The sequence below is a fragment of the Paracoccidioides brasiliensis genome (genome assembly GCF_000150735.1).
Source record: "Paracoccidioides brasiliensis Pb18 unplaced genomic scaffold supercont2.15, whole genome shotgun sequence".
In the NCBI taxonomy this organism is placed as follows: Eukaryota; Fungi; Ascomycota; class Eurotiomycetes; order Onygenales; family Ajellomycetaceae; genus Paracoccidioides; species Paracoccidioides brasiliensis.
In genome coordinates, this window is record NW_011371372.1 from 35227 (window position 1) to 58632 (window position 23406).

A 23406-nucleotide genomic window follows, 5' to 3' on the forward strand; every position below is an offset into this window, starting at 1 on the left:
GTTGATTGGCTGGATGGCAATTGAGCAAGCTGACTAATCCCAGTTTCGGCCCAAGGCAACCTGTCACAGAAATTCTATGGAGAAATACATAACTTAGGATTGCTCCACAGAGGAATCGAAGATGCCCATGCATAACAAGACGATCAGATATGATTGACTATTATATACCAGGAATGTATTATGATACAATTCCATTGTACATTAAATGACTGAATGCGAAAGTACCATATCAAAAAAACAGAAACCTGGGTAGTTCCCATGACGTGGAATAAACCGCCAGAGCAGATATGCTATAATGAAACAAAATGGGACGAAATATGACCCCCCAAAAGGAACCTTTTAAATATCAAACCGGGTTTCAACGTTAATGGTTTTTCATCTCATTAGCTTTCGGCAGTTTCTTCCGATTGGGCTCTCAATTCATAGCAGAGATCATAGCATTGTGCAAGAAGTTCGTTAACGCTACCTTGACCTTCAGGTAGATCATTCCCCACATAGAATTTTCCATCGATTCTCATGTTGTCGATGGAGTTTAGCTGGCAAATAGTTAGCAACTTGGACAAATACCACCCATCAATTTCCATAAATAGGAAGGGAGAGCAACTAACCTTCATACTGTATGGGTAAAGCTCTCTTGAATTAGAAACCCCCCCTGAGTCCTTAACTTCAAGAAGGCATTTCCTCAGAGTTTGAAGTTGATTATAAATTGGTAAGAGAGCTTCTGAAACAGGCTCAGACGAAATAAGCAAGCCGTATATTAACGCATAGCTCCGCCGAATCAGATACAAAAGCGTCTATGTAGCGAGAAAAACAGCGGTCAAATTTCCTCAACTCCCAAAGTTTGTCAGTAGGTTGCGGTTGGAGGCCTACCCTTTGAGCATGAATATCAGCCGGCTTCCCATCCTTGTCAAGAAAGTTCCCATCAACTCGAGATTCGTCAAACATATTTAATTTTCTTTGGTACATAAATAAATCGGTCTCCCGTAGTGACCAGGCCTGGGTCATAGCAAGGCGGTCGAGCTGGTTTCGGATCTCCAGGAGCTTATCGTAAGACTCCTTGAATCGTTCGTCGATTCGACCCTGTCTAGAAAACGTAATTCGGTTAAATCTGATTCCATGCCGCAAGGCATGTTTGAGCGCCGTTATTATCATACCTTTCGAGAACAATTTCTACCCAATTCAGACATCTTTCCAACAAAACTTTAACAATCCCTTGGCCGGCAGGGATGGAGTCACCAGGGCCCAAAAAGTTACCATCTTTCATAGAGGCTTTCATACCCTTCAGTTGTTCCTGGAAGGTCAAGACCTCAGAATACGAAAACTATTATATTTCACGGCCATCCAAAATCAGCTTAGCCCTCCGCACTTTTATTATGTCTGACAGACATGGAAAAAGAGCTACCTTTGACCGCGTGTTTGCGGCAGATGTGGATCTTAAAATGGATACCAAAATCTCGTGGGTCGGGACGAGTTCGGGCGACAAGAAGGAAAGGTCATGTTGTAGCTCTCCTAACAGTTTTCGACAGGTTTCCAAACGAACTCCCAAAAGCTTCAATAGATCAGTTGAATATGTATCTTTCCCTCGATCAATGTTTCCTTGCATTGTATCTAGAGTTTTAGAGATCGAATCCAAGTCCTTCTGGCTGAAAAATGCAGCCTCCTTTAGATGGTCGAGCAGGCGCTGGAGGAACAATATTAGTTAGATAATGAGGAAAAACACGAGAATGCATTATCGAAAGTCGTCGACTTGGTATTACCTTAATTGTGGAAGCCATTGCATATCTGTGGGTTTGATCAAATATATCAGCATTCGTCTGGATGCAATGCAACGTACAATACCGAATAGAAGCCCACGTATAAAAAGTGATACTTACGCTGCAGGCGCTTCATTATTCCTCCCGACAGTAAGAAATAGCAAAGAAATCAGCTGGAAGCAATCATCCAGAACATTATCAACTGCGACATGAGCACATATCAGACTAACTGCACCTGTGCAAGGGCCAAAAGTTGGAATATGGGGATGGGGCGAACCTCGATTATGTTGTAGTTGATTGTCCGAACGGATGCTGTTCAACTTCTGGACTTGCTCAACCACCTGGTCATGATAGTACAGCACGTCTTGAGACTTGATATATCTCGATTTATCCTGTTTAAGAAGCAAGAGGGCGTCACGAATCACCAAGAGCCGGTCCAAGATAGGCTGTTCTCTCGGGTCGAGAGGGACTGATACGGCGGGCGAATCAGCCATATCTGCCAATTGGTTTGATAGTGTATTCCAGAGTTGGCACAAGCTCCCTCTCAAGCACGAATGATTGGGTCCGTATAGCAAAAATGAAAGACAGAGAATAGTGGTAAGTAAAATGGTTAACCTTGGACGTTGATGTTGATGTTTATCGTTGTATGGACAGTATGCATGTTGTATCATTACCTTCTTAACGTTGGGCCAATAACTATGTTCCACCTTCCTGATTGGGCTGAATAAAAACCACGTGATGTCGCCGAGTGCACGGGCCATATCAGCCTTGTTAAGCGAGGGTTTATTTTCCACACAACCGTTCGGGCAAACGAACGACATCGACGCCAACGATAAGGAATCAATTCCCTTCAACTTCACATTCTCCCTCCAACACAGTATCCGTCTGCTCCGGGACATCCTCTCACAATGTCTAACTCCGAGCTCGCTGTTTCCTATGCCGCCCTGATCCTGGCCGATGACGGCGTTGACATCACGGTACGTGTTTTTATCCGGATATAGATATGGAATAGAGGGGGAAGCGGGGGGGATGAGAGAGGAAGAAGGGAAAACTCATTTTGGATACAATGTGGAGGATGAGTTATCTTGAAAACAATATGATGCGTGCTGACTCGGTTTTGCTTTTTGGGTTGGCATATATAGTCCGAGAAGCTCCAATCCATTCTGAAAGCCGCGAATGTCGAGGATGTTGAGCCCATCTGGTCCTCTCTGTTCGCCAAGGTACATACCATACTACCCCAGTCTACACGATATGTCCGATGGCGCAAAATTCCGATTTCTCTCTGCAGTATTCTATTTAATCGGGTGGAAATTAAAGGAATGTGTTGGTGAACAAAACTAAGGCTAACCTGGTGAAACTTTTCGTTAAAAAGGCTCTGCAAGGCAAGAATGTGAAGGATATTCTGCTCAACGTTGGATCGGGCGGTGGTGCCGCTCCCGCTGCCGCCGGAAACGCCCCAGCTGCTGCTGGCGGCGCCGCGGCTGCGGAGGAGAAAGTTGAGGAGAAGGAAGAAGGTAGGTCTTTGCCAATGAGCTCTTCTTATGCTACCGTGCTACCGGAGTGCAGATTTGGCTAATATATTCTTTTTCCAATTTTTGCAGAGAAGGAGGAGTCCGACGAGGACATGGGCTTCGGTCTTTTCGACTAAACGAATCTTCTTTTTCTTGGCGTATTGGTTCCTTCCACCCTTTCCCCGACCGCCTTTGGCGTGTACTCATATTGCGATAAAGGAGAGAAAAACAGGTAACGAAAGGGATGCACAGCTGCGGTGCTTTTGCGAGCACACCCTCCCCCATACTAAGTTCATTAAGAGGATTGAATTTCAATGAGGGCTGGACCGGATGATAATCGGTGGTTGATTTTCTCTTGATTTTCTTTCGTTTTTTCCCTTTCATTATATCAATATGATATACCTTCAAGGTAGATTTTCATGTCATGTGGTCATCGCCATGATACTCATCTTGGTCAATACATTAAAAAAAAAAGTGAAACGAATCTTTTCTCCCAATGTCCCGCACGACTGGTAACTTTTGTTGAATCGATAAAAATACGCCTCCATGGTAATAATATAGGAGGTAATATAAAAAGAAGACAAGGAATACAATGGGACATTCATATTATAGCCGAAGAAGCGTTATCCTGTACTGAATATATCCGGAACTGTGCAAAAATCAGGGCATCTTCAAACATGGTCCCGAGGGACCCGATGAGCCATGGAAGATTTTTAAGAAGGTAACGTTTTTCGGTAGAGTGAAATAATATCTGAAAACAGGGCAAAACAAATACTTTGTTAGTTCATAATCTTCGTCACGGTGGTGAGTCGGGAATTGGAATGATGAAAAATTTACCCCAGCGCCATATGATAAATTTCCCACGAGAGATAATATGAAGAACAGTAGAGAAAGGCCTTTTGCGATAGCGATCAGCTTTGTCTGCTCAACACAAAGCGATAGATAGAGATATTGGTAACGCAGTGTAATTGCTCTGGACATACCTTCGCATGATTTCTCCCGGAAATTCTTGATGATCTGAGGTATCCTCGCACTGTTCATTCGTTTCAGGTCCCCTTAGCAATACTTCAAACAAATAATCAAGAAAACAAATGACCCCATGATGATTGAGAGGTTCTTCTCCCATAAAGCGACTTACCCAAGATAACAAACCGCACTCACATACCCCATCACCTGTGCCCCAAGCACCGTTTGTCCCGAATGTTCGTCAGATGTCGGATGCCATACGCCAGACTGCCAGGCAATCAACCATCCAGCCGCCCCAGCAGCACAGATACCAATAACACTCAATGAGTTCCTCGCCCACGCATTCCTGGGCTCCGTCTCCTCAAGAATCTTGGTCAACGAATCCTGTAAGTGGCTCGAGCGCCGTCTCCGCATGGACTCCGTCGACCTCCTCCTCCTCCTCCTCGACGCCACAGCAACCAAAGCTGAAGCGGCCAGATTCTGACTCATGCGGCGCGACAGGAGCGGGGTGGTGGGGTCCATCGCATCGGACTCCGCTTCTGATACTGAGCCCGCCGTTGCGCTGGATAGGGTGCGATAATCGGAACCGCTGCGTTCATGGGCGGCGGCGGCGGCATCCCTGCGCGCGTTTTGGTGGTCGTAGTAGATGCATTGGCTTATGAGGATACCGTCTGCGAGACAGAAGTAGATGGCGATGGTGATGATGACCGGAACGAGTTGTGCCCAGAGGGACCCGATCAGGTTTGTGATGTCCCCGATGAACCAGACAAAGAGGAAGGCGAGGGAGACGGCGTCTGCGGAACCGTTTTTGTAGTTTTCGATCAGTTGGGGGACCTGGTTGTTGTGTTGGTTTTATTTATCTATACTCTTTCTGTTTCTTCCCTTCCTAATTGAAGCTGGATGCCGTTTTATGGGGTAATATAAAAGCGTTGATAGGGGTGCCAGTTTACATACCAGTAGGAAGATCCAGCAGGCCAGACAAATTGAGCCCAGCACCCCAGAGGCCACTTCACGGGCTGTCAGCGGGACACTATCAGCAAGTACAAACATGGCTGCAATGTCGATACCATATATTCAACAATGTAAAGAAGTGAGAAGGCTGATTGAGTCATGGAAGGAGGCGAGACTTGGTGAGGTTAAAATTAATGCACATTAAGACCTGAATTGGATAGTTAGTTGCACTGATCCACCAGTGTGCGGACTACTTGGCAGTTGAGATAAATATAGCAAAATATCTGGCCCTTGATTCAGTTTGAGGGGAGCAACAGTTCAAAAAAAGATGGCGATTAATAAAAAGAACTACGAGGAAAAGGATACACAAACCTGTGTAACTAATGTGATTGGTGACGTGCTGATAAGGTTTCCAGAAGAAGACTGGGTCCCAACTTTGAAAACTTTCAAGGTCGGTTGGTTGATGCTGAATTAAATTCAATGACGGTGAAGGGAAAACAGCATGGAAACCACTCCGTAGGTGCGTTCATCGCAATATTCTATTTCTTCCTCGATCTGTTTACCTGATTCTTCCGTCTGTCTCCAATGACAGCCTGAAGGGCAGCTTTAGGGAGACCATAGCTAGCCTATAACCCTAGGTCCGACGCTGCAACGTGTCTCTGGAAGCATTGGGATTGGCCTCCTCGTTCAAAGCTTGTGCTTTAATCCTTTTCTTTTTATTTATTTCCTTTGAGCTTGGAATTAATCTGAATCGCGTCAATGGCCATCAGGGACCTCATTCATCTGCTCTCTTCGCATTAGGACTGGTTGGTGTATCTTACCTAATAATACCCTGATAACTAACTAGTTAGTTATACTGATACCAACGGCCATACCATTATTTCCTCCGAATTACGTGCTGTTCAAGTACGGCAATACCATCGTGCACCGTTTCATGTGTCATCATTGTTGTCATCCCGGTTGCAACACAAGGCTCAACTGCAGACGGCCCAGCCGATCAAGGTTGTCTCATTTCATTTCTCCAGCGGGGATAACCTAAAACCTGTCCCAATCCCGCATTTCTGTGTCCCTCAAGGGGCAGTGGTGAGGAAGTCAGAAATACTTGACATGCAGCCCGCTGTTCTCCCTTTGCGATGTCAATGTACAAATCACATTATACCCATCTTCAATGGCTTTTGCACGACCATGTCCCGGATGAGGAGCTTCATTCTGGCTACTGTTGTACTGTTCGTACACACATATTGCCTCGAAGGCGATGCTGCGTAAAACCTCGAGCGCACCGTGTCCACTCTTGGCACACTGCTTACCCTCTTCCTGACGATTGAGCTCTTTCGTCCTGGGCTCCTGATAGCTTTGCTAGAGCTAGCAGCGACTCAAAGAGAGAATGCATTGCTTGAAAAGGCAAACAGCGATGGCCAGAGCGCCTTACGCCGTATATGGATCGAACTCGGAATATACTGCTTTGGACAGTGGATGCAGTACTTCAGAATGCTGGTGGATTGGAAGTGCGAGCCTTTTGCGCGGAACGGGTTCAGAAACGCAACAGAGCTTCACAGATTAAAACCATACGGCGCAATTGAAAAGAATTGGTTCGTCTTCTGGAACAGTGACGGGCAAATGTACATTTCACTACGACGTCACATCACAACGTGTGTTTGCGAAACTGGACTAGAGTGGCACGGTCTCGCAAGATCTACCATCTCTATCAGATCTCAATGATCAGCAATGTATGGAGAAATATATGCCCAAAAGTTGTGCTGGAGTTTGAATCCATCCGCCAGGCCACAAATTCCTTATCTATCACCCTCTGCAACCGGGCAGACCCCTCTCTGCCAACCCAACGATTCCAATACTTTCATTTTCACCATCTTCCAGCACCAGAAGTTCTGCTCGTTTCACAGCACCTATGAGCCCTACGCCATGCCCTTCCAGCAGTCGTCGCTGTTTGCCATTCACGGGATTTCGTCCAAGCCTATGTGGATCATCCATGAGGGTAGGGAAAGAAGTCAACCTGGCTCAGACCGGCAGCCTTGCAGTCATGAAATCAGACAGAAATGTTCTACGTGGCATCCATGAGCTGGAAACACATGGTCACAGATATCATGGCTACATCGATAACGTGCTGATCATTGGATTTGGAATTGAGGATTTCAAGACTGCGGGGATTGATGTTGTGGCCAGCAACATCTTATTGGATCTAGGCATTTGTTCCCCCTCGTGTAATATTTCCCTCATTCCCGTGCATTTTTCGTTTCCCCATTAGATGTAATATTACAAGCGTCTTTTATTCGTGCTCAAGGCTTTTCGCACGACCGATGGTTTATGCCCTCAACATTTTTGCCCAAAGTGATTGTGACAATACTTATTAGCCTCCAATCCATGGCCGTATTTTATTCGCCTGCCCTGTCCCGGTTGAATCACATACGGTAACATGTGCGGTTCCTGCTAGTTAGCAGGGATACCCCCGAGATGGATGCACGGAACGACCAGGTCACGAAGAACAAACCTAGCGGTAACCTGTGCCTGGCAGCCAGTGGCAGGTCCCAGAAGATCCCTTTTTGGATGCATGTGTACCCCACAAGTGCTTGTTGCTTCTACTACCTCGGTAACAGCAAACCAACAATTGAATTATCGAGACCTTACGGCGTTCTGCTCCGCAAAGAGGATACTTTCAAGCTTTGAAGAGCTTCAGCGACCCAAAGGTGGGGTACAGTTCTTGAATCAAAAGTCAGTGAACCCGCAAGAATCGCTAAATTGCAGTTTCTCCATCTCCCAAAACTTATTTCTTTATTGTTGGTTAATTTTAGTAAGCTAGTTACTGTGTAACTAATTACTTTTTTTATTTGAGTGCACAAAGAAAACTAGAAAAGTATGTCCCCCATCCCCTGCTAAAACAAAGAACTATACCAGAAAACAGCCCTAATAATAAAACCCGAAAGAGGAAGACGCTAAATTCGATGCGGGTTCATAATTTTACATTGACAGTACACGATTGCTGTGATGATGAGGGTTGAGTTTTAGAGTATGCCCACTGGGCCAATTTCACGCTAGGCTCGTCTATGAGTCTTGTTGCGATTTCTGCCAGCCACAGTGTAAGCGGCAGAAGAATCAACTGTGGGAGGAGAAATGCCAATTCCAGGCCAAGTGGACCGACTTTTGGCAGTGGAAATCGGTTAATCCATCCCGGTAAATTGACGGCATGAGATTCTCTCAACCAACCAGTTGCGGCGTATATTCGGTCACCAAGCGTCCAAAGGATTGGTCCGTGCACAAGGTAGAAAGAGAACGATATGCGACCGAGATACTGATTGAAGGGCGTCTCGAAAAAGGATTTCAATGCTGGTATGCGTGGGATTGCCGCGACGATTAACGTGGCGGCCCAAAACAGGAAGAACCATTTGTAGTCGAAGACGGCCTGGGGTTTGAAAAAGGATAGGAGGTACCACCCTGGGGACGACCTAAGGACTTGGATATCGGCACTTTGTGAGGGGACTCCGCCTAGGTAGATACTGATGCCTAGAGCTATGTAGGCGAGTGTTCGTTTATGTGGCTCCATATTTGCAATGAAGCATGGTAGGTTGTTGTTGCGGGCGAGCAGATCGAGGTCACACAGAAGCATTCCGGCCACGAACAGCGAAAAATGCGCTCCATCTGTGATGTACATGAAGTAGAAAATCAGTCCTACTTCACACCATAACCGTGCATTCCTCGTACATCTCGAAAATGCCTGTAACGAGGTGTAAATGAGCATCGAGCCCTTGAATTCGACGGGGATCGACCACACATGGAAGTTGTACGAAAACCAAGGGTCACTGCCAGTTCTGAAAATGTGGCTAAAGTTCTTGAACTCGGAATACCAATTCCACAGCTCCTCGCGGTAAGTCATGCACGGCTTCGGCTCCGTGCGGATACCCAACACATGCCACGAAGTCATGTATAGAAACGTTGTGGCGATGACGGGTAGAAACAGCCGCAACCAGCGTCGAAACAACGAAGAGGCTATATTTTCCCCTAATTTCACATAGTCGCCATCAACCATCAGACTCAACGGTTTCGCTGCCAATACATATCCAGACAACACGAAAAACACGCTGACGGCGAAATGGCCACCAGAGAAGAACACTCGGATGCCAGGCAACAAAGCAAAATAAAAACGTCCTTTATAACCAAACGCATTCTCGAATATCTCCTCGGCTGACATCATCTCGTGCGTCCACAGCTGGTGGTGTCCGCAGTATACTAGGAAGGCAGCAAAACCTCTTATGCCGTCGAGATATGCCGTGCGGCGCCCGCCTGGTCCTCCTCCTCCACCTCCATTCCCAATTCTGCGCGATGTAGCAGACTTCCATAATCCGGCTGGCCGAACGAGTTTTGCCCACTCCTTTGTGGTATCCGATGCTTGAACACTGATGGGCCGCCATTCAGGTGTTATTTCCTCCCAGTTCCCATTTCCCAAGAAGCCCTCTTGCCCACCACCAGGAGACATCATCTGGATGGAAATTGGGAAGTATACGGGCGCAAAAGGCGGGGACTAGTTGGGTGACCTTTATTTTTTCTAAAACATCTCAATCCGGTAGCGGACCTCTGTTTATTCAGCTTTTACTTGTGGGTATGATGATTCGCATCAAATTTAATAGTTATGGGAAGAAATGGAAGAGAATTAACCAAAAATATTGGGAGCCAGACATTAGGAAAGCTGATTCCAGACTGTTCCGGAGGAGGAGTTATTTTCTTGGGGGGATTTTCGGACAATGAAGAAATCTAAAATCAAAATTCAAGCTGTGCTGGGCGTGGAGGTGGAGCTGGGGGGTTCGGCAAAGCAAAGTCCATCAAGGATCCGGGGTCAAAGAGGTGGACTGCTTATGGATCACAGCGCAGGGACGCAAAGAATGGGAGCTTCTCCTCCCTCCCCAGCTTAGCCTGGAAACTGAGGTACAATGGGCCGAACCATTTTCTTATTGCTCTGTAATTATCATACAGACAATCTCCATATCACATCTGGATATTCGACCAACAATAATGCCATTTCACAGGCCTCCTCGATGATGAAAATGGACGTCGTTAATAATAATGTCGTAAAACGTGATTCAATCGTCCCAGAAACACCCATTTGCCAACTGGATATAAAAATTAAGCGGGATGGTTTCGCCGGAAGAGACTAGAGAGAAAAGCCTTTCAGACTTTCACATGAGAACGCAGCTGTGGCAACATTAACTATGCCAAGGCCGAACATTCTGGGGTGGGATCTTGGAGGAGGGGTAGCTGAGATATGGGGCCGCACATTCGAGTGGTCAGACAGCGTATTTCGTGGAGCATCAGCAAGACTCAGTCCGCCTCCCAAGAGGTCGAAAAGTCCATTTTTTGGTTCGTTCGTGTGGACGACAGTTGGACATGCCCGTGAAGATGCCGAGTTATTGTTATGATTGCGATGTTCGATCCAGCTTGAATATTCATAGCGGAGTTACTCCTCTGAAGATGAGACTATGAGCCACGCTCAAAGATATTGCCTCTTAATTTCCCAAGTATTTCACATGCAAGAAAGCAGGTCGAAGTTACAACGACGGTGTCTCTCACAAGGAGGCAATGTTTGAGACATGCAGACTGCCTTCATTCTCATACGTGATCATCCTCGGCGTGTTCTACCTGCTCTCTCTTGTCTGGTGTCTCCGCTGGTGGCTGTATTTTGGAGAAACTAAAGAACAGAAGAAAACCCTGTATTACTTGCTTGAACAAATGCCGCATGTTAGGCTCAGCCTTTGGCTATTAAGCATGCTTTCCACAATAAGCTTATAACGAGCAACGACGGGCATACATGGAACCCCAGATCGAGCTTGGTCTGGCCTGGAAGAGCTGTGTAATTTACCATCGTATTTTTCAACGGATTTCGATTATCTTGGCTTCTTCTTCCTTTGGCATAAGGTAACGAGTAGGGAATATTGACTACCGGGTCGTACATTTATCGATTCTTTCCTTGTGCTCGGCTTTCAGAAAGAATAACTAAACTTAAGTTGTAGCTTGGAGTTTTCTCTCGCCTTTCCTCTCTAACCATATTCCCATCCTCTTTCCCTCTCATTTCCCTCCTTTGTCCTCCTCTTCTAAACATTTTCTCTCTTTTTTGGATGACAGACAAACCAAGAAATGATATGTGTATAGAAATTATTCAATAATGCAGTCTTTTCCCCTTCCCCGTCCATGAAATTTGTTTTCTCTTTGCGCCCATTTCCAACCGAAAAAGGGAAGGGGGAAAACGGGATAAATCAGCAGACCGAGAAGTGTCAACAGTTAGCAGGAAAGAAAAGAAAGGAGGTGAAAGGGAAAAGAAATATGCTCGCTGCAAAACCGAGACTGACCCGGAGGTTATTATCCGGCTGCATCTCATTTATACTCCTCATTATATATTTTTCGACTGTTGCGTCATCAGGCCAATACACCGGTGATTTCTCTCCGTCCATGTATTTTGCAGGCGGCTTCCCGCGGAAGATATGGCAGATATGGAAAGTAGATCCGCTCGACTTTGAGGAACGAGATCTGCGTTGTGCCCGGAGTTGGACATCAAAGAACCCGACCCATAGATACGAGGTCCTAACCGACCAAAACGATCTATATTATCTTGAGACGCATTTTGGGCCCAAGGGTTTCAATCGCCCAGATATAATATACGTTTACCGCTCTCTGACAGCGAGAATCATCAAAGCTGACCTGTTGCGGTATCTGATCATGTATGTGGAGGGTGGGGTGTATGCGGACATTGATGTCGAGGCACTCAGGCCGCTTGACAGATTTATTCCGGATAGGTTCAATGAGAAGAACATAGATATGGTTATCGGTGTGGAGATCGATCAACCGGAGTTTAGGAAGCATCCCGTCCTCGGACCCAAGTCGCAATCGTTCTGCCAGTGGACGTTCATTTGCAAACCTCGCCTCCCTGTCATGTTAAAACTGGTTGACAACATCATTCGCTGGCTCAACGAACTTTCCAAAAAGCAGGGCGTGCCTATTTCGCAACTTACATTGGACTTCGATGACGTGATCAGTGGCACTGGGCCCTCTGCATTTACCAATGCGATCCTTGAAGACATGAGCCATCGGACAGGAAACGAGGTGAATTGGGACGTATTCCATAATATGGCTGAGTCGAAGGTCGTAGGTGGCATTCTTGTTCTCACCGTCGAAGCTTTTGCGGCGGGCCAAGGCCACTCGGATTCGGGAAATCACAACACCAGAACAGCACTGGTCAAGCATCACTATCATGCGTCCGGATGGCCAAGCAACCACCGCAGATATAAGCATCCGATGTTTGATGAAGTTGAGACGTGTAACTGGAATGCCCAGTGCGTGGCAGAATGGGATAAGAATAAAGCGGATTTCGAGGCCCTTCCGCTCGAGGAGCAAGCGAAGAGGATTGCTGTCAAGCAGTTCGCAGATTCTATCAAGAATCCAGTAAAATCCAATCCTAATCCGGTTCCAAATCAGAACGCAGTCCAAAATCCGATCCAGGATCCCTGATATGTTGGGGGAAGTGCTATGTATTCTACAAACCTGTCTGTACACACCAGACGGGCGGGGAGTGGATGGTATAAAAAATGATTGTAGAAAATGCGACAAACAACACTCAGAATACATACAGAGTGAATAGAAACTAGTGAACGACAGCCCCAAATATGGCCACATACGGATCTATCTTCAGAGGATGTCAATACGCTTGACCTTACCTCCTCAACCGTTAGTGGAATCTCGTGGAGGAGATAGTGGACGACGAATAACGACAAGCTTTATTTGACATGAGAACAGGAACTGGGGGAGAACTTGCGGTGGGAACATACTTTGAAATGCACCTTGAGTGTCCAGCATCTAAAAGCCCTCTCTTGCATGCAATATAAGGCATAATGACATTGATAAACAGACCCCGGTCTCTTTTTAGAATCTTGGTGCGGGGTCCGGTGTTAAATAAGGTTTATGGCCGAGATGTTTTTTCTTGTCATTCCTTTTTTATTATTGCTGGATGAATATTTTCCTTCCCTTGCTGGGGCGTTCTGGTTGGCCGTTTGCGGAGGAGAACAGATATACCTAGATATTTCATTGTGCATATATTATGTTTTCTGTTAGTTGAGTTTTCGAGGGGCCGACTTTTCATCCATATATCTCATGAGCGTAAAAGCTGTTTCGTGATCACTATTGCATAACATAATTGTACAATTTTCGTCAATTCTAGTTAGTCCTCTGTCCATTTCCCATAGCTCCACAAATAACCACTAACAAGGATATACAAGTCAATATATATATATAAAATAATAAAAAAATTGATTCAACGATTTACATCTTCCTGCAATTGCAACTCATCCAAGAGTATATCAGCGACTAGGGGTGAGTCGAGTTCGGCTGCTGCATCGCGTATAACAGAATCCCAGACCTCCCGGTCTAGTCGACGTAGTCTTCTAACCCAAACGGTCACTGGATTTAAGTCATCATCAGCATTCCAATTCCCCCGATCTACCCCATTTACCAGTAAAAAGTCTTGCAAATCTTGTAGCCCACGGTTGAAAAGATATTCCTCAGGAGATGATAAATCATCATCAGCTTGATCTTCAACCTCATCACCATCACCATCAGTTGGACGTCGATCTGGTGGTTCTTCATCCTCAGAATCCTCCGGCTCGTTCTCGACATCGCCAATGGCCTCTTCTCCAGGGAGCCCGAATAACTGTCTTGCGTCGTCAAATATCCTCACGGGATGCGTATTTAGCGACAAATCCATCTGCGGGCCTGGCGGCAGGGGGTCTGAGGCCGACATTCGTTCCGCAGAAAAGTGGTGAGGCAGATGCGTGGTGACTGACGGAATATCTGACAACAGGACATGACGAGCAATATCCAGTGTGATCTCAGGAGATTGTACTTCCTCTTTAGATTTAGTAAGAGTGTCTGCAACCTCGACGAGAACAGAGATTGCCTCAGGGGTATTCCAGATATCCTTAGCTCTCGCAATGTAGAGTTCGCAAAACAAGCAGTGCGTTTCGTTGGGAGGCTGCACTGCCCATATGGACTTCGGTATGGGCTCGATATTGAGTTCCTGAAATAAACGGCAAAATACCCAGGGGTAATGAGACATCACCTTCCGCAACTGTGAACGACATTCGACGGGTTTCCCTTGGAGAAGATAGGCCAGCGCAAGTGAGCATTGGATATTAAGAAAGTTCTGCCAACGTTTACTAAAATACGGATGAGAGCATAGTTTGATGAAATGATCCTGCTCTCGTCCTCTGATAGCTAGAGAATCAATTATCAAATTGATGGAGTACGGATCCCCGGGGTCCAGGCTTAGGAGTAGCTTTGCCCACTCGTACGCGGTTTTCAATGTACCTTTCATCTCCAAATTCTTGATATATCTCCAGCCTGAAAGCCAAAATTCACGGTTGGCGGCAATGTTAAAGTTCAATCGTGATTTCCCTTGTTTTAAGCGAGTGCTAAATGAGGAGTGGACCGAGCGGCCAATAGTAAACAACGCTCTTTCGAGGAGATCTCCTGAGACTGCATGGTCGCCTTGATGTTTGGCAATCTCGGAGACTTGTAACAGGCTTGAGATGTGGTACGCTTTTCGAACCATAAGTACACGACATGTGGCAATTATTACTGGAATTGGGCTTAACTCACGATTGTATTGCAGATGGTGTATCATTCTCTCCGGTTCCATCGACTCAACACACAGGTCAAACTGCCTTTGAGCATCCTCGTAAGCTTTGTTATGAACGAGTTTATATTCCGCTCTGTCGGAGTGAAGGCTCTGCACTACCTCCATCCCAAGTCCTCCGCTGGTCGCCCGCGGCCATTCATCCTTTGCCTGCATCAAGACATTTTTACGCAGCGTCGCTCCCGCAAGATCCTGCCCACGACTCACAGGGTTATAACGCCCCATCAGCGCCCGTCCAAGATCCAGATGTTGATTTCTGTTTCTTCGCCCTGCTCCTGCACTAGAAGCTTCGTTGGTACTTTCTAACACCACATTGCCGAATAACTTTTTCATCTCGTTGATTGCATTGAGGCGTCGCGGATCGATTGCAAGAAGTTCATTAGGTTCCTCAGATGGACATCCAAATTCAGTGCGCCATGAATTCTGGTCCGAGTCCAGTGGCGCGACGTCATTTCGCAATGGCTGTTTGGCAGACAAAGCTTTTAATGCGAGGTCAATCTCATCCAGTTCCGACTCTTCCGCAGGGGGGACAGCAGTGGGTTTGGACTCTATAGGACTTGCTGCTTTCTTGACACCTTTTTTCTTTTTCTTCCTTTTCTTAGTATCCAGGGGTTTTGAAGGAGTAGAAGGCTTTTCTGGCGTCTGAATCGGCTCCGGGATTGAGGTCTCTGAATCGGATTTGTCTTCTGCATCCTGGCTCTCTAGCAAGTCAAACGCATTGAATTTAGGTTGTAGTTTTTGGAAACTATGTAAGCTGTGCAAATTGTCATCCAGCTCATCCGGTGAATCATTTGCATGTTCTTGTTCTTGAAGTTTCTGGAGCTTTCTTAAAGCTCGGGAAGACATGGAGGCGGGATGTGAGATGCAGGTAACTATTCAGAGATTAGAAGGTCACAAAGAGAGACAAAGGATGAGGACAAGACATGAGTTACCAGCACAGTTCAGCCAGTCAACTCCTCAATGTAAAATAAAGAATATCTATCATCTGTGGACTCCAAAAGTCCTAGGATGAATCAAATGCATACTTTGCACCTGTTATATGCAACACAAAGGCGGCGACCTAACTAGGAACCTTGTTAAACAGCCAGTTCCTCTGGCTTAGTCATGATTGGCAAGTAAACTACAGCCTTGGCATTCAACCTCCCAACTCCGCGCGTCAACCCTCTCTTTATCACCAACATCTCTCCCCTCTTTATTCTCATTTATTCTCTGAAAAGAGTACTGGGGATAGGCTTTCTATCCAAAACCCTTTTCCCCGGCTTCTGCATCCTACGGTTTCGATGCGTCAAGCAGCCTCCCACGTGTTGCAAACAGCACGTTGTCCCTCTCTTCATAACCTCGGACGGAACCATCTCGCACCTTTTACACCTAGCTATGCAGTAGCGCTGCGAACTATCTCCTCTACAGGAAAAGCGACTGCCTTTACTCCTGCTACGGTTCAGTCCTCCATGCACCTGCGGAACTTTTCTCTGGCTTGTATTTCGACCTTAGTGGCATCCGGCGCCTGGTACGCTTACAAAGGGAGCCAGCACTCTGGCGCTTCCACAAACCCTTTAAGCTCGAGCACCAGTCTTGTATCACCCACGGGGATTCAGTCTCGGGGAATTTCTTCAAGAGATTCAACGAACTTCGCTCCAGAGGAAACTGCCACAACTACACGCCGTGCCCTTTTGGTGGAGAATGATCAATTCTATGCTAGCAATATTGTTGGCACTCGACCCCTCTCCAAGGAAACAGACTGTTCTGGAAGAAAAGTACTGGAGATGTTAACCCCCGAGCAAGCGACGCAGAAACTCAGGCGGAATGAGGAGTCTTATCTCGTTGGTCGTGGAAGAGGTGTCGTTCGCTATGATGTTGTTCAGTTACCCAGTAACGACCCTATCGAAGACGACCATGCAGAGAAGATCGTAGAAGTGCCACAATCAGTCTCTGCTTCTGATCATGGCAGTGCCGAAAGCAGTGATTGGATGTTCTGGGGCGTATTTGACGGTCATTCGTGAGTTACAACAATTTAGCATACCTACTACCCCGCATTACTGATATTTGACCGTACATAAAGAGGATGGACTACGTCCGCAAAATTGCGTCAGGCCTTGATATCCTTTGTTGCGCGCGAATTGAATGCTACTTACAAAGCCGCTGCAGCAGGTCCATCCAAGATCTTGCCATCACCGGAAGCCGTCAATGCTGCGATGAAAAATGGCTTTGTCCGACTCGATCACGAAATTGTTCATGAAAGCGTTAACAAGGTTATGAAATCAAACTCGAAGCGTGTTGCAGCAGAGCTTCTCGCGCCTGCACTGTCCGGATCTTGTGCTCTTCTTGCCTTCTATGACAGCAGATCTAATTTGTTACGAGTTGCCTGCACCGGAGATTCGAGAGCAGTACTTGGTCGCAGGGCACCAAGCGGGAAATGGGTCGCAACTCCACTTTCAGAGGATCAAACAGGCTCAACTAAATCAGAAGTCGAACGTCTACGTCGGGAGCATCCGGACGAACCAAACGTTGTCCGCAATGATAGAATATTAGGTAACCTTGAACCCAGTCGTGCATTTGGTGACGCATTCTACAAATGGACACGTGAAACGCAGGATAAAATCAAGCGCCACTTTTTTGGAAGGACACCACATCACCTTTTGAAAACTCCGCCGTATGTGACAGCTGAACCCATTATCACAACTACGGCTATTGAACCTAGCAACGGTGACTTTGTCGTCTTGGCTACGGACGGTTTATGGGAGATGCTCACCAACGAGGAAGTTGTCGGGCTTGTGGGACAATGGCTAGAACACCAACACTCCCTTGCCTCAGACGGAGGTGCTAAAGATTGGTTGCAAAACTGGTTCCGCTCTGGGTCGAACTTACCTGTAGAGCAAGCTGGGACGGATAAAGCGAGTGGCCAACGACTCCCTATCCGACAACAGCAGTGGGACATCCGCCCTAACAGCAAGCGATTTATCGTAGAGGACAAGAACGCAGCTACTCATTTGATCCGCAACGCGTTGGGGGGGAAAGATCGGGATATGGTCTGTGCATTGCTTACTCTTCCAAGCCCATACTCTAGACGATATCGGTACGTTGGCCTATTTCATCACATAAAAACCATTATAAATGCACTAACCCACCACGTCCAGAGATGATCTTACGGTCGAAGTCATCTTCTTTGGTGAAGGCCCCGGCACTGGTGATGTGACGTTAAACACCGAGGCCAGCGCCACGGCAGCTGAGGCGAGACCCAAGCTCTAGAATTTCCACACCCAGTATTTCCCAAGAGTTCGATTGGCAGTTTTGGTACGTTGCTTTTTTCCCACATTACCTGCATAAGGACGCTGTAGATTTTGCCGTTTTCTGTTAGCTAGTTAGGTTAAGGCGTTACGGATAGACGGATTTCAAGTCTTCTGGATGCTATTTCATCTTCTCTGTTCTTCCCATTAAATCGTTACACCCGCGAACCTCCTCAATTTACCTTAACAATAACTCATTTTGTGGGTGGTCTTGGTTTGCTCTTCGTATGGTCTAGTCCCTCCCGTCCCTCCATCTTCGTTTAGGGTAGAGTTGTCAGCCATATGATAGCTTTAGTCGTCTTTCTCTCCACAAGAACATTCTTTCCTCGGTTTCTGGATCAGTACTATAATTATGGCAGGTGGGAGATAGTGTAATAAAACAACATTACGTTAATCCCTTATATAAATACCCAAGTAGTTAGATGGATGTGTTTTTCTCCCACTCTGACCAAACAATTGCATGTACTACAAGCCAATGAAAGAAAGAGGATCACAATAAAATTGGAGATGCTAGTGTCTAAGGCTTGCTTGCCTATTCGAAGAATCTACCAGCAACATAACGATCTGGTTGAACACATGCAGCAGGGAAGATCTTATCTTCCAAGTGCAGCCGAAACAAGAAAAAAGCAAATAGGTTCTGGAACCCACCCTGTTGTCCCCAGGGACCCTATGCCCGGTGATTTGACATCGTGCTCCAATTCCCACTAGGGTATCGCATTTCCGGATGTTGACCAGGAGATGGGTGCTAGTTGCAGGAGTTCCCACAAACCGATTTTCATCCCCTATAGATTAACCTGCTTTGGCACTTGGGAAACTTTCTCTACATAGATAATCCTCTCAATATCTTTCCTCTCACAAGGCTTTGGTACAGTCGGGGGGGGCATGAACTTTTTCAAAAGCCGGCTCTGGATAATTGCAACGGAGGTTGTGGTTAACCAATATATGCCCAGAGCCGCGGGGGCTTCTGAATGCATCAAAGCTGGTGCAATCCAAATGGACATTACTTGGAAAGTGCGCTGGATAGCCCACGAAAATATCCCCTGCAAATTGCCTTGTGATGCCAGCATCGGAAGTTCCTTTGCCTTGCAAATTTTGGAACCCCAGGTAATATGGGTGAACATAAGGGCAGAAATAGCGAAAGGAAGCACGTATAGAGGATCTGAAGCCGTGAGATCAGGGAGCCAGAATGCTCCTTCAGTGGAGAGAGAGAGCTCCACGGGCACTTGGGCTTTGGCGGCATCTGGACAAATCCACTGTTGAAGAATGACTAGGAGACCCGGTTGCCAACCTGACATTGACCGGATACTTTCCATAAAAGCGAGCCAAAACGGGAGTTGTAATAGCGGGGCGAACGGGATGAACGAAGCAAAGCGGAGTCCATGACGTCTATACAAGGCCTTTTGGAACTGCTTTACTGCCTTCGCGCTTTCTCGGCTCACAACTCGTGGTGGCAGAAACCATTTGTTTCTGTAGCATTCATCCAAGATGCTCTTCCTCTTCATACGGGTATATGCAATGATGGCCGGGTTTTGAAGTATTTTTTTGTTTCGCTGTGACATTGACCACATATGAAAGGGCAACCCGAATGCTATCCGCGCAACCGCTGCCGTGAGCGGTATTGATGCAACCCATGGGAGACCGCTGTAGGTATGGACTAATTGTAAAAGATCGTGGGCACACTCAATCGACGTGGAGATTATCTGGGTAGTAGGTCGCGACGGGTGGAAATTGCGCCTCTGATAAGCAATTGAGTGCTGTCTCACTGGGCATTGCTTCACCGGGCATGATATCCGAGAGATGTTCGCACTCAGACCGCGGCTGCTGGTCTGCAAAGCATATAGAGATAAACCGTACCCGGGGGACATCACACTATTCACGGCTCGGGCGACGTACTATTTAGCATCTCCGTAGCCCACTCAACGGGCAATAGTAGCAAATAAAAAGAACACGAAAGTCCAAGAGAAAACAAAGAGTGAGTGTGAATTGAATATGTTGAAGCCGGCGAACAAAATGAAAAAGTCGCCCAGAATGCGGAAGTTTTATCGCCGAAAGCTAGACTAGCACGTGACATATTTGCTTATTTATCCTCCGAAGCTGTCAACTTTTACCCAGCCTCATCCTTTTTTGCCCCTCTGCTCTTCTTTATTCCTTTTCTCTCTCCAGATAGAGCCACTCTTTTCTCAGTTATGAGCTGCCAGTATCTATTGCTACAGTCCGCCGTCGACTACATGCCATAATGCTGCTGTCGTCCACCTCCTATGTGGCCACGGTTGTGACGCTCCTGACACTCTTCCTGATTGCTCCGCGGCTGGCAGCATTTGTCTTCCGCTCTGTTTTCAGGTTGTTAGGGTGGCTGTTTTCAAAGAAATACCAGTGGAAGCGGGAACTAATCCGTTCTCGGGTAAGGTTTGATGAGGAGGAGTTTCAGTCAAAAAGGTCAATCTCTCTGAAACACGAAGACGATGACTGGGAAAAGGTCGAGACTGCTGGCATTGGGACTGCCACAAATGGGGACGCTGCGGGTGAAGATTGGGAGGGCATCATAGGATTCCTTCATCCTTTCTGGTAAGGGGCCAAACTAATTTGTCGTCATTCCTGATACAAATGGACTGATCCGATGTTTCGCAGCAATGCCGGTGGCGGAGGCGAGCGTGTTCTTTGGGCAGCAGTAAGAGCCACGCAGCAACGCTGGCCAAAAGCTATATGCGCAATATATACTGGTGATATTGACGTGGATAAAACCACCATGCTTGACAAGATCGAAGTGTGTAGAACTTTTAAGTGCCCATATGTTTTTTAGCTAATTGGTAAAACGTAGAGCCGTTTCAATATCCGCCTCTACCCTCCAACGGTGATACTCCTATATCTATCAACACGCAGATATGTCCTCAGCAACTTGTATCCACGATTTACTCTCCTTGGACAGTCCGTGGGATCATTGATCCTTGGATACGATGCCTTCCATCTCCTAATTCCGGATATTCTCATTGACACTATGGGATATTCATTCGTCCTTGCGCTCTGCCACTTACTCTTCCCTTCGATTCCGACTGCAGCATATGTCCACTACCCTACAATATCGACAGATATGCTTGACTCTCTTGACGATACTTCAGGTACAAAAGGTTTAAATGCAGGTGCGGGGACCGGCTGGAAAGGATACGCCAAGCGACGATATTGGCATGCATTCGCAAAACTCTACGGCTGGGTTGGTGGCACCGTTGATGTAGTAATGTGCAACTCATCCTGGACCTCCGCACACATCAGCTCCCTCTGGCTCCCCTCTCGGAAAAAACGGCGAGAATATAAGGAACCTACCGTCGTATTCCCCCCTGTAGCGGTGTCAGAGCTAGAATCAATCGAAATAGACCTTGCCCACGAGCGAGAAGCACGCGAACCAATAATCCTCTACATTGCCCAATTCCGCCCTGAGAAGAACCACTCTCTAATCCTTCGCGCCTTTGCGCGTTTCCTCAAGGAATTGAAGAACACGCAGTCCTCCCCTTCCACATCCTCCTCTATCAACACAGCCTCCACAAAATCCCCCCAACTCATCTTCATTGGCTCCGTCCGCCACTCCAGCCCCGACGAAACCCACATCTATAATCTCCGCCTGCTCGCCCACGAACTCAAAATCCGCAACACAACCACCTTCATCTGCGACGCCACCTGGCCAACGATCCTCGATCATCTGCGCCGCGCCTCCATCGGTGTAAATGCCATGTGGAACGAGCACTTTGGCATCGGCGTGGTCGAGTACCAGGCGGCTGGTCTGATTAGCGTCGTGCACAACTCCGGCGGACCCAAGCAGGATATTGTGGTTGATCTGGGCGAGGGCGGGACGGGCTTCCGCGCTACGACGGAGACAGAGTTTGCGGCGGCGTTTGAGGCGGCGCTGGCGCTTCCTGATGAAGAGAAGGTGGCGATGAGGATGCGGGCGAGAGAGTCGGCTAGGAGGTTTGCGGGTGAGGTGTTTGCGGAGAAGTGGGGTGGGGAGATGGAGAAGTTGATTGCGTTAGAGAGAAAGAGGCGAACCGGGGAGGGAAAGCAGAATTAGATGTTGCATGTGTCGATGGATGGGATGGGTTGGGGATGTTAGTTGATTGCTATTGGTAAAGTAGATCAGAAATGGGAAGGCCGAAATACTATCGTAACAGAAGCATGCTGACCCACTATAGACATTCATACCTTGGTTCTTGTCTGATGTGTACTATCCTATCTAAACTATAATTGTCCATGTATGGTTCAGATTCGTTTGAATTACATACTTAGCAAGAGAAAAAAAAATATACAAGCTTATCAAATAAAAAAGTGAAACAAGTGGCAAATTTGTCTCCGTGATTAGCACTGGCTATCGAAGAACTATTAAAAATACTATATGATTTTGCGATATATACTTCTGTAGATCAATAAAAAAACTCTCCAAATAGTCAAATATTTATTTTTTTCTTACGAGTATACTTCCGTATGGTAATAGGGTAAATCAAATCAAATCATCAAAGCTATCCGACTCCTTTCATTAAAAAATTTCATCAGTTACATAAAACCAAGAGAACTCCCGCCCAAAGGTGACAATCAAAACAAAATGAGAGGAAAGAAAAGAAAAGAGAAGAGAAAGCAAAGCTGCATGGACCGACCTCGTTGAATTATTTTGTAGCATGAACCAATGCGGCAAAAGACGAGGGGTATGCATCTGTGAACCAACAGTGGATCGGAGAATAATAGTAGAAGAAACCAAAAAGCGAATGTTCAAAAACCCCCAAAATGGATTAATAATTTGACGAAAGGAAATGAAGGGGAGGGAAATGAACGCTGAGGGGAATCGTAAGGTATGAAAAAGATTAATAATGGAAGGAGAGAAAAATAAGGGTATGGATAAAAGAAAGGGAAAAAGGCGCCCATGGCGGCATGGGTAACTTTGGATGTATGTACACATATAACTGAAATAAAACTGTAGAATAGGTTGGAAAGGGGAGAAGATTCAAATGGAGAAGAGGGGGAAATGGAGGGGAGAAATACAAAGGGCACAGAAGAAAACAACAGAAGCGAATAAGAATACCAACACAAGGACATATAAATATTCCACCTTAACACAAATAGCTCCGAAGTTTGTTCATATCATGGCTTATACATACCATCATGATTACCCAGTCTGAAATCATTCACATCCCTCTATCCCACAGCAAAAGGAAGAACCAAAGAGTAGCGACCAAAACGTGATATGAAAAATAAAATTAAAAACAAATTCAATATAT

The 23406-nt window shown here is 46.5% G+C and overlaps 11 protein-coding genes across 11 annotated transcripts; 5 read left to right on the forward strand and 6 right to left on the reverse strand.

Moving 5' to 3' along the window:
- Positions 1 to 383: 383 nt before the first annotated feature.
- Positions 384 to 2248, reverse strand: PADG_08243 (uncharacterized protein; the record flags this gene model as incomplete). Its single annotated transcript, XM_010765195.1, has 7 exons — positions 384 to 536; positions 609 to 794; positions 871 to 1084; positions 1155 to 1321; positions 1403 to 1681; positions 1758 to 1782; positions 1875 to 2248. The coding sequence occupies 7 exons, from the start codon at positions 2246 to 2248 to the stop codon at positions 384 to 386; spliced, it is 1398 nt and encodes a 465-aa protein (XP_010763497.1).
- Positions 2249 to 2662: 414 nt separating this feature from the next.
- PADG_08244 (60S acidic ribosomal protein P1) lies at positions 2663 to 3402 on the forward strand (the record flags this gene model as incomplete). The annotated part of the gene is made up of 4 exons (XM_010765237.1): positions 2663 to 2731; positions 2897 to 2974; positions 3127 to 3268; positions 3356 to 3402. The coding sequence occupies 4 exons, from the start codon at positions 2663 to 2665 to the stop codon at positions 3400 to 3402; spliced, it is 336 nt and encodes a 111-aa protein (XP_010763539.1).
- Positions 3403 to 4061: 659 nt separating this feature from the next.
- On the reverse strand, positions 4062 to 5281 carry PADG_08245 (uncharacterized protein; the record flags this gene model as incomplete). The annotated part of the gene is made up of 4 exons (XM_010765196.1): positions 4062 to 4186; positions 4249 to 4298; positions 4404 to 5065; positions 5186 to 5281. 4 exons carry the CDS (start codon positions 5279 to 5281, stop codon positions 4062 to 4064), a joined length of 933 nt encoding a protein of 310 aa, XP_010763498.1.
- Positions 5282 to 6274: 993 nt separating this feature from the next.
- On the reverse strand, positions 6275 to 7171 carry PADG_12417 (uncharacterized protein; the record flags this gene model as incomplete). Its single annotated transcript, XM_010765278.1, has 2 exons — positions 6275 to 6533; positions 6987 to 7171. 2 exons carry the CDS (start codon positions 7169 to 7171, stop codon positions 6275 to 6277), a joined length of 444 nt encoding a protein of 147 aa, XP_010763580.1.
- A 976-nt stretch (positions 7172 to 8147) lies between these two features.
- PADG_08246 (uncharacterized protein) lies at positions 8148 to 9668 on the reverse strand (the record flags this gene model as incomplete). The annotated part of the gene is made up of 1 exon (XM_010765238.1): positions 8148 to 9668. The coding sequence occupies one exon, from the start codon at positions 9666 to 9668 to the stop codon at positions 8148 to 8150; it is 1521 nt and encodes a 506-aa protein (XP_010763540.1).
- Positions 9669 to 10398: 730 nt separating this feature from the next.
- On the forward strand, positions 10399 to 10605 carry PADG_08247 (uncharacterized protein; the record flags this gene model as incomplete). The annotated part of the gene is made up of 1 exon (XM_010765197.1): positions 10399 to 10605. The coding sequence occupies one exon, from the start codon at positions 10399 to 10401 to the stop codon at positions 10603 to 10605; it is 207 nt and encodes a 68-aa protein (XP_010763499.1).
- A 1027-nt stretch (positions 10606 to 11632) lies between these two features.
- On the forward strand, positions 11633 to 12688 carry PADG_08248 (uncharacterized protein; the record flags this gene model as incomplete). The annotated part of the gene is made up of 1 exon (XM_010765239.1): positions 11633 to 12688. The coding sequence occupies one exon, from the start codon at positions 11633 to 11635 to the stop codon at positions 12686 to 12688; it is 1056 nt and encodes a 351-aa protein (XP_010763541.1).
- Positions 12689 to 13487: 799 nt separating this feature from the next.
- Positions 13488 to 15713, reverse strand: PADG_08249 (uncharacterized protein; the record flags this gene model as incomplete). The annotated part of the gene is made up of 2 exons (XM_010765198.1): positions 13488 to 14770; positions 14831 to 15713. 2 exons carry the CDS (start codon positions 15711 to 15713, stop codon positions 13488 to 13490), a joined length of 2166 nt encoding a protein of 721 aa, XP_010763500.1.
- Positions 15714 to 16147: 434 nt separating this feature from the next.
- On the forward strand, positions 16148 to 18113 carry PADG_08250 (type 2C protein phosphatase PTC5; the record flags this gene model as incomplete). Its single annotated transcript, XM_010765240.1, has 3 exons — positions 16148 to 16863; positions 16927 to 17940; positions 18002 to 18113. 3 exons carry the CDS (start codon positions 16148 to 16150, stop codon positions 18111 to 18113), a joined length of 1842 nt encoding a protein of 613 aa, XP_010763542.1.
- Positions 18114 to 18933: 820 nt separating this feature from the next.
- On the reverse strand, positions 18934 to 20016 carry PADG_08251 (membrane insertase COX18; the record flags this gene model as incomplete). The annotated part of the gene is made up of 1 exon (XM_010765241.1): positions 18934 to 20016. The coding sequence occupies one exon, from the start codon at positions 20014 to 20016 to the stop codon at positions 18934 to 18936; it is 1083 nt and encodes a 360-aa protein (XP_010763543.1).
- A 371-nt stretch (positions 20017 to 20387) lies between these two features.
- Positions 20388 to 22208, forward strand: PADG_08252 (alpha-1,2-mannosyltransferase ALG11; the record flags this gene model as incomplete). The annotated part of the gene is made up of 3 exons (XM_010765242.1): positions 20388 to 20716; positions 20780 to 20915; positions 20970 to 22208. The coding sequence occupies 3 exons, from the start codon at positions 20388 to 20390 to the stop codon at positions 22206 to 22208; spliced, it is 1704 nt and encodes a 567-aa protein (XP_010763544.1).
- Positions 22209 to 23406: the final 1198 nt, after the last annotated feature.